The sequence below is a fragment of the Gastrolobium bilobum genome, unplaced genomic scaffold, assembly GCF_033153095.1.
Source record: "Gastrolobium bilobum isolate Gb01-03AN ecotype WA unplaced genomic scaffold, APGP_CSIRO_Gbil_v1 utg5873, whole genome shotgun sequence".
NCBI lineage: Eukaryota > Viridiplantae > Streptophyta > Magnoliopsida > Fabales > Fabaceae > Gastrolobium > Gastrolobium bilobum.
Window position 1 is genome coordinate 431830 of NW_026898064.1, and position 10383 is coordinate 442212.

At 31.1% G+C, this 10383-nt stretch overlaps 1 protein-coding gene across 1 annotated transcript; it reads right to left on the reverse strand.

The window, feature by feature from the left end:
* Positions 1–9326: 9326 nt before the first annotated feature.
* Positions 9327–10183, reverse strand: LOC133312518 (rhamnogalacturonan I rhamnosyltransferase 1-like; the record flags this gene model as incomplete). Its single annotated transcript, XM_061513731.1, has 3 exons — positions 9327–9507; positions 9590–9747; positions 9932–10183. Coding segments are annotated over 3 exons (591 nt in total), but the record flags the coding sequence as incomplete, so codon positions are not given.
* Positions 10184–10383: the final 200 nt, after the last annotated feature.

Genomic DNA, 10383 nt, shown 5'->3' on the forward strand with positions numbered 1-10383 from the left:
ATTGACGGAAATCAACAGTTAAGATATATGGTTGTAAGAAGTTGTAAAGAAAATAAGTTGTAAGTATAACCTTCTCCATGGATATTTTGATAAAAAAAAAAGAATTTAGTTCGTGGATAAGTTTTGTACCAATTTAGTAAAGTACTTTTGTAAATTATTAGTTATGTTATTAATTTCTGTTGATAATTATTAAAAAAATGAAATTACAAATTAATTGTAATTATTATTTAAAAATATATAATCAATATTATCATTACAGATCACATATTTTATCATAAAAATAAATTTTAAAATTAAACGGGAATAATTGTGAGTGCTATATATGTGTAGTTTTAGATGCCAAAATTTATCCAACAAGCCGCAGAGAAATAGACAATATCTACGCGTTATAAAATCAGATAAAAATTTAGAAAAGTTTAACACAAGATTCATAACTCATGTTACTTCAAGATATAAATCGTAAAAAAATCGCTATTAGAATGGTACCCTAATAAGAATGTTTCCAATATTCCATAAAAATTTAAATAGAAAAAGATATTACATTAGTATTTTTCTCTACAAAAGGGTAACATCAATTGCTTTGAAAAACTTAAAAAATAATTACTCACATGCACTTTTTGGGTGTGAATGAATTTATTGGTGTGAATGCTTTAATAAGTTTCAATGTATTAACAATAAGGTCATAGATTCGAATCGAATAAGTGCAAATGCAATCAAAATAGATATGAATGCATTAATAATAAGTTAATTGTATTAATAAATAATTTGTGGGAATGCAATTAGCAAAAAAAATTAATATAATATTATAAATATAATTTAACAATAAGCATATTAGCTTAAAAATATTTTCATTACATAACCACCAGAGGTACAAATATGGTTTAGGTTGATCAGTTGATCTTCGTATAGGTAAGTATTTACCTCTGAAGTATGGGATTTGAAATTCCTAAAAAACATCTTGTGATCAAGGCCTAGCTAACGTCTAAGGAGAGGTTAATCCCAATGTTAAAAAAATTATAAAGACATCTTTTTTATTGTAAACTATAAAGATATCTTTAAATATTTAAAAAAGAAGTCTGAAAATATTTTTTCCATAAGATATTTAACATTCGGTGTAAATGCTGTAAAAAAAAAAAAACTAATTCAAATAATATATTCATCAGATTTAACATTATAATGAATTTGTTATTAAAATAAATTTTTTTTGCCAAAAGCATTTGTGGATAGCACTCATAGAGCACTAAATAAATGTGCCACAATAAATTAATGAGCTAATAAATCATATACCATTTACCTCAACTTTATTTCGGTATAGGTTTCATATCATAGATTTGATCACATGATATTAAATACACTCAACTATACAAAATATTATACTAAATAAAAGTGCCACAATAAATGAGTTAATAAATCATATACCATTTACCTCAACTTTATTTTGGTATAGGTTTCATATGATTGATTTGATCACAAGATATTATACTAATACACTCAACTACAAAATATTATACTGAATTTGTTATATCGAATTAAAAGCATTAAATGATTTTAATCTCCTTTCCCCTCTGGAAAAGCATAACTTTACAATTTCTACTTAAAATAAAAATAATATACAAATAACACTTAATCTATACTACCCAATAAAAGGGATTGCCGCCTTTTATTGTTTTGGTCAAGCCATTTTGTCATTATGATTTGTCTATATTTACAATTTAACCTTAAAATAATTACCCTACTTGCATGACTAAAAATTATTTCCCTTCTCTCTCTTTTTTCCCATTTTTTATTTTTAAAATATTAAAATGTTTTTAATTTTTTCTTTTCATGTATAACTATATAATTGAATGAAAATTAATACATATTGATATAGGAAAAAATCTTTCTCCTGTGATAAGAGATAAAGTTATCTCAAGCAAACTCAAAATGATGTCGTTTTGGGGTTTGAAAACAAAATACAGGGTATTTTATAAATTTTACTCTCATCTCATATAATGGATTATATTAAAATACTTTATTTTTTTTCCAAACCATAAAACAACGTCATTTTGGGTTGCAGGAGAATACTTTATTTGTTGACTGTTTTGGAGGTGAAATATTAATCTCACTAATATAGTATTAAATTTATTTATCCATTTAAGTAATCTCAATAATTTTCTTTTAAATCCTTTTCTCTTTTGGGCCTTTTTCCTAAGTTCATGCAAAAGGCATCATGCACGCATCATTAGAAGAGTTTGAGTATTTAAGAAGCGGTGGACATGAGACCTAGCAACACATCCTCCTCTTCTCTTCAACCCAAAAAAACCATCGTTCTTTGCCAAAAATCATGTCCTCCCCTAAGGCCAAAGCACAAGATGTTCTTCAGAGGTACTGATTCATTTTGCACATTGGGTTGATGTGTACGTGAAAGCAGGTGGATGCGGAGAAGCCTATACTAATATGATGGGTTGCTTTGTCAAGGCTGACGATGATGTTGTTAACAAGTGCAATGACGTGATTGTAACATGGGGCCAGTGTATGTTTGCAAATCCTGAATATTACAAGCGTATTTTGACTAACGATACGACCCTTCTGCAACAATCCATTGAGAAACTGAAGAAACAAGACACAGCTTGTTTTATTGTTTAGTTGGACCTTCACCATGCATAGCTTGTTTCGTCAGTTTCTCAAAGAATTGTTGTAGAAGGGTCGTATCGTTAGTCAAAATGGGCTTGTAATATTCAGGATTTGCAAACATGCACTGGCCCCATGTTACAATCACATCAGTGCACTTGTTAACAACATGATCATCAGCCTTAACAAAGCAATCCACCATATTAGTGTAGGCTTCTCCGCATCCACCTGTTTTCACATAAACGTCAACCCAATGTGCAAAATGACTCACCTCTGAAGGAATATCTTGTGCTTTGGCCTTAGGGGAGGACATGATTCTTGTTTTTGTCATTCACTGAGAGATAGATATTTCTTATCTGACAGTTGCTGGGGAAGATGTAGATTGAGAAGATCATTTTTGTTTTCGCTATCATAGCTAAACTACCTTTGATTTGAAATAGTTAACTATGTTATGCCTCCTATTGATTCGAGATAAGAAATAAGCAGATTATATTGTAGTTAGGGATTGGTGGTAGATGCTAGTTACTTGACCTTCCGGTAGGAGGAGCATATTGATATGTTGGATTTGGAGTATTTTGACGCATTAGTTACTTGACTTGGCAGAAATGAAGATTCTTGTGATCAATTTTTGTGATATCTGACATAAAATGTTGATATTTTGTTTCTCGTCATTAATTCAGGCTTGCAAAAGATGCCTCTTCAATTTTACCCTTTATTAATTAAATTTTTTGTTTGTCCTTTAAAAGTTCATTTAATAAATTTTGGACAATTCATCGTGGATATACATATTAAAAGAGAGACAGAGATAGAGAAACGGGAGAGTAACCACTTATCATATCCTAATCTTAAAAGACTAAGGTGATGGTGACTATATAGAATTAGTCCTTCGGTGATCGGCAACTATTTCTCATGTCCTTCTGAAGTGATTACTTCAGTACTCACTTTTTCCCCCGGGTTCGTAGTCAAATTATTATATTTAATGTACTTCGAAATATCTTATATTTAATATATTTTGAAATATCTATGATAAAGTTAGTTGTTAAAAAATATTTAAAATTACATTTAGCTTAAATACCCAAGTTGTAGTGAAGCCCCGCCTAGAAGTTATCACTATATATTGTGATATAAGATAGATGAAATTAAATTTTCTCATGTCTTATTTAATATCATCATATCATTTTAAAGGATCTTGGTCATTCATTGCCACTATTGTGTACAAATCATGATGTTAACTTGTAAGCCATGAGTTTTTTTATTAAAGGAGTTGGAACTTTAAACCATGAGTTTTTTTATTAAAGGAGTTGTAACTTTGAACCATGAGTTATATCGTAATGAGTTGTTCATTATACATGGGTTTTTCGATAGGAGTGTCAAAATAGATTGACACGATACAAATTTGACACGACACAAATACATTAACATGAACACGATACAAATTTTTATTCGTGTCAAAATCTTCAACACTGACACGACACGACACGAATAACACGCAAAATAGAGGTTGAAATGGTAATTGAATTTTTTTTTTAAAATGGATCGAAATTAAAAAAAATTTAAAAAAAATAATAATAAAATAAAAATAAAATAATTAAAAAAATAATACGGGTCAACCGGAACACGAATACATCAACACGAACACGACACGATTTTTTTGCTGTTCAACCCGAACACGAATTTTCGTGTCATGTCGCGGGTCGACCCGCGTGTCATAACCTATATTGACATCTCAAGTACAAAAGAGTCATTTCAAATAGATTCATTGCTGCGGCTCATAATACTATTATTCTAGCAGGTGCTCCCTGTGGTTTATTAGTTAATTTGTAAGTCCGTCAAAATTAATAATTTCTTGATTATGATTAATTAATGTTAAAATTTTATTAAAGAGCGTTTGGCAGAAGCTCCTTAGGAAATATAAGGATTTCATGAAACTGATCTTTGAGTCTCCATGAGAATAATTGTATGTATTCGGTCATGATTTTAAATCAAGTTGTTTATATTTATGAATTTGCTAATATAACACAAAAACTAAATCTGCACTAAGTCAAGTGTCAAGCTAATTATTTTATAAAATTAATATTAAAAAATAAATCCATATCTAAATCATTTCTAATGTCTATAATTTTATTTTAAAAAGTCACAGAAAAATAATATGTGAGGTACACGAGATTTTATAATATAAAATATTGTAAACTTTTAATTTTAATTACATCAATACAATATAATTGCACCGCATAAGTAAAAAAAATAAATGAATCTACTTTTACCTGAGAATTTGAAAGGGCAGAAAAAAAAATTTGTGCCGAGAACTATGATTTCCAGAGTGGAAAGATAAATTTTTTGAAAATGTTATCAAGGAGCTATTTGGTAGGCCAAAATATTACTAGAAATATTGACTCATATTTACTAATTCTATATTTGGTTGATTATCAAATATTGTTGTAAATGTGAGGTAATTTTACAAAATTATCCTTCAACATTCAGCCGAAAACAAAATTTCTCCTTTTGCAATTAACAAATTTTCTCCTTCTGACAGATGAAAACAAAATTAGAGGGTCAACCAAAAACAAAATTCAGAAAAGTGTTCACCTCCGAGGAACGAACACGCCACCACATCGTTTCACTCCACATTTCCAAGCTTTCCTCAACAGAAATCTCGTCGCTCGTTTCTTCCACAACTTCCATTTTGTGCACTGTTGCAAAACCCGGCCCAACTCACGGGTCGGGTCGACCCGGAACCCAGTGACCCGATCATCGGACCGGTTTGGGTCAAGCATTGAACCGATCATGCATTGCCATGATGAAATCCGGACAAACCCGGTGACCCGTTGACTCGGTCGGGTCATGCAAAAAAAATCAAAAAACCAAAATTGTTTCATTTTACCAGGAAAAAAATATAGAACTCATTTTAAATTTTTTTTATAATTTTATTTGCTATTATACTTTTCTACAATCCTACAACGACCTCAAATTTCAGTTTTCAACACTGAAGCAATTTGCGGAATAATAAATTAACAGAATGTGATATATGTTATTTTAAAGTAGTTGAATTTGAAAAATATGAGTTCAATGTCATTGAGAGGTATGTTTATGGGGATTCTGAGTTGCAATTTAAATTGACATAGTAATAGCGTGTATTTTTATTTGTTTATGCTTCATGTTTTTGAACTTAATTAGTGAACCTTGTTGAATTCATTTTAGATATGAAAAATATAATTGAATTTATATGTTCATATTTATATATATTTTTTATATATCTATATATATCCGAGTCAACTGTCCGACCAATGACTCACTCAGTGCTCCAGTAACCCAGAACCCCGATCGGGTCGAGTTTATCAACGCTGATTTTTGTGGCTCTCACTAGCCAAATCAGTAACCAAGTTCTTAGCAGCAAGCCCTACAACTTTAGACAGTTTCGTCTTCTCTGTCGCTTCCACAACAACCGTATCTTCCTCTTCCACAACTTATGCCTCGTCGTCTCTATTGTCCATGCTTGTGCTCGTATCCACTACCTCACTCAACTTCCCGACGATAGCAACTTCGTCATTTTCATCGGAGGCCGACGACGGCGTCACATTGTAGTACGGTGATTAGGAGCTCTGCGGCAATTACGAAGTGGTGTTGAGTGGAGGAGAGGGTTTGCGTGGAGATTCGTCGTCGTCATTAGAGAGTTAATTTTATTACTTTTTTCCAAGAATATGGTATTCTTGAATAACATTTTTCTTTATAACAATTTTTATTCGGAATCTGATTTTTTGAGGAAAATATTCAAAATCTTTATACTAAATATAGGTAAATAAGATTATCAATATCCCGGGATCTGTTATGGAGATTTTGTTTAGAATGATGAAGAAGTGGGGTGGGAAATGTTTTTTGTTAGTGTTTGGTATAAGCTATCGTGATTTATTGCCAGCAAAAAAATTCTCCCATTAATCCTCATTTGCACTAAGCAGTGGAGAAAAACTATGCCCCCAGCCCATGGTATTTATTTTTCCCTGTGTACTCCGATTCTGATTGTAATGAATTCATGTATGAAAATGCAGGGACAATGGCAGCTTGCAGCGTTGCTCCTGACTTTTGGATGAAAAATGACTACCGTTGACGTTTGCAGATGCTGGGTTTAGAGCGCAAACGCGATGCTATACTTCCAGTCGGCTACAATATCCAAAATTCATGGGTAAATTGGTAATTTATGTTAATTTTCTCTTCAATATTTTACGATCAACCAAAAGCATCATGAGTGAAATTAAGCACATTTTTTTGGTAAAATGTTGACCTATCAAACAACTTTTTGTTACTTTTCAGGGCTAAATTATTTCTCACCATATTATCAGAAATCTTTTTTTTCTCGGACAAAAAAAATATTTCCCATACCAAATCTCCCTAAATTTTTTTTCTTGTACCCAACGCAGTACCAAGTAGTTTTTAACTTGTAAGTTCGAGCATTCTTTCTTATTTCTCATTCCCCTTAAGATTCAAAGTACATAAGGTCTTATCTAATATTAAAATAATATAATATAATTTAATATAATATTTCCTTTTGGTTTAAGCATGACTTATGTGCATATTTATTTTTTAAAAAAATTAGTTTTAAGAAATTATTAGCTTGATATACCTTTATTTTTTTTATATCAGTAAAGTTGTTTATTTAGAAATAATTATCTTAAAGTTGTGGCTCATGGCCAATAATTATACATGTATAAAACATGACTGAAATTCATCGAGATCATTAGAAGTTTCTCTTCTAATAAAATCAGAGCGGTGATTTTGAGCCATGAGTTGTATTATGGATTGTCTAATGTTTATAATATTATATAAAAATAGCTACAAAATAATGAATGAGACACACAAGATTTTACAATATATATTAAAATTTGGATTTAAAGTAATAATAAAATATTATTGCACTGGACAACTTTAAAAACTTTTTATTTTTAATAAGAGGAGGGATCTTTGCATAGGACATATTCTTGCATTATCTAAAAATATTATATAAAATATAACTTGTATCAGTCCAATCATTACTATGTAATTATTTATTATTTTGATGGTTATTCTTTTATCTTGTACCGATATAAATTAATCTCTTATCCCATAACAAAACCATATAAGTTGTTGTTGTTAAAAAGTAAAGAGAAATATGAAAGAAAATCGTATTAGAAGATAAAATGTGAGAAAAGAGAAGAAAAGGAAATAAGGTGAAATTCTTGTTCTTATTATCCAATCATTTTCAGGTCCATACATAAGATTATAATATTGAGGAGTTAATGTTTTATCAGCGTGGTGGTTATAAAATCATAAATGAAAATAATTGCATCATTAATATATAGCAATAGTTACAAAGTTTATATTCAACATTCTAAGTTATTTATAAATTAATATTTTATAACATGCTTATTTGTCTTTTCTTTTATTCTAATAGTGTAGTGCAAGGTTGTTGAATCGTAATGTTTGGATATTTTTTGTATCGTGTATTGTGAATCGTAAGATATAGAAACATAATAAAAATAATTTTAAAATATTTATTTAATTATTTCCTTTATTAATACAAATTTTTAAGAGTGATTTTTGAGTTTAAAAATTAAAAATAAAATCTTTCTTTTCTTTTCTTTATTGATAATAATGTTTTATATTTTTTTAAATTTGAATCATAAAGTCAATTTTTATTTTTATATTAAAAATTATCAATTTTGATTTAATTTTTGTACCGTATCGTATGATATAAACCCCTTTTCAGAGACACCCCCTGGTACGTATTGCTGCGCTTTGAATCACATCGTATCGTATGAATTGTATCATGTATCGTACAACACAAACAATATGATGTATTGGATCTCATCTAAAACTAAAATAAAATACAAAAAAAAGTAACAAAAGTAGTGAACCCAGATGATAAATATTTATTTAATTTATTCATCATTACATTTATTGTAAAGGAAAAACATCAGAATGAACTGAAATTGAAATGTGCCCACGTCTTGATTCATGGTTTAGCGTGTTTGTCGAAAACGATGATACATAAGAGAGAAAAAATTTGTTTTTTTCATTGCTTAAAAAAAGTGAGACACTTCCTCACTTGTTAATCATCGTTTTCATCAAACACACTAAACAATAAATCAAGACACATATTTGTAATATGTGTCTTGCCCAATCACAAGTGCAGTGATGTGATTGTAACATGGGGCCAATGTATGTTTGCAAATCCTGAATATTACAAGCCCATTTTGACTAACGATACTACCCTTCTGCAATAATCCATTGAGAAACTGAAGAAACAAGTTGTGCATGGTGAAGGTCCCATTAAAGAATAAATCAAGACACATATTTGTAATAGGTGTCTTGCCCAATCATAAGTGCAGTGATGTGATTGTAACATGAGGCTAGTGTATGTTTGCAAATCCAGAATATTACAAGCCCATTTTGACTAACGATACGACCCTTCTGCAATAATCCATTGAGAAACTGAAGAAACAAATTGTGCATGGTGAAGGTCCCACTAAAAAATAAATCGAGACACATATTTGTAATAGGTGTCTTGCCCAATCCCAAGGATTCTGGCAAGAACTGGAAATAAATTTGTAATATTACCCAAATGTGTGTTTACAAATTTAGTTTCAGTTCTTGCTAGAATCCATGGGATTGGGCAAGACACCTATTACAAATATGTGTCTTGATTTATTGTTTAGTGGGACCTTCACCATGCACAACTTGTTTCTTCAGTTTCTAAATGGATTATTGCAGAAGGCTTCCAATGAAGGCTTGCAATTTCTCTTTTCATGAACCTCTCGCACTGCATCTCCAAACTCTTTCCAATGAAGGCTTCCATTCTGATGCATGTCAACCAATTCTACTACATTTTTTCTATCCAGTAAGATGGTTTTCTTAAAACCAAAATACCTGCACATCAACCTTAATTAGTTATAAACTTTCCATGCCAAAATCATATTGCAACCTCTAAACTCTAAGGGTGAATGCATACCTACGATGACCTTCCACGAGCTTTGCCATGTTCCCATCATAGGTAGGAATAAAGGTGTTACTGGCTACTGAAACCATAAAATCCAAAGCTCCCATCTGCGACGAGTAATTCTGGAAATGCTGCAGATCATCATGGACCAACAAGGTTTCCTTCTTCACCTAAAATTGGAAACGAGAAAACTCAAAGTCAGATGCTGCCAAGTAGAACAATTTTTTATACAATCTGCCATGTAACTATGTGATACAAAATATGCATGGACAAATTTGGATAATCATTAGTAGCAGTCACAATCATTTCAAGACAGAAAAATGAAGGGGTAAATTATAATGGGGATGAACTCACAATTAGTGGAAACGCAGCTCTGAGTTGTACAAGTCTACGTTCACCCCTATAAATCTCACCAGCTGCAATATAAATCTGTGTTTCCCTACCAAAACTTAAGGCTCGCAGAACTAAGGCTGCCTCCTCCGGTGTCAAAGGACATAGACCATGTGATCTACTCTCTTCAGAAATTATCTCCTTTTCTCTCCACCAAGGGATAATGCATGCATCATTAGAAGAGTTTGAATATTTAAGAAGCAGCGGGCATGAGACCTAGCAACACATCCTCCTCTTCCTCTTCAACCCGAAAAAAACCATCATTCTTTGCCAAAAATCATGTCCTCCCCTAAGGCCAAAGCACAAGATGTTCCTTCAGAGGTGAGTCATTTTGCACATTGGGTTGACGTATATGTGAAAACAGGTGGATGCAGAGAAGCCTACACTAATATGGTGGATTGCTTTGTTAAGGCTGA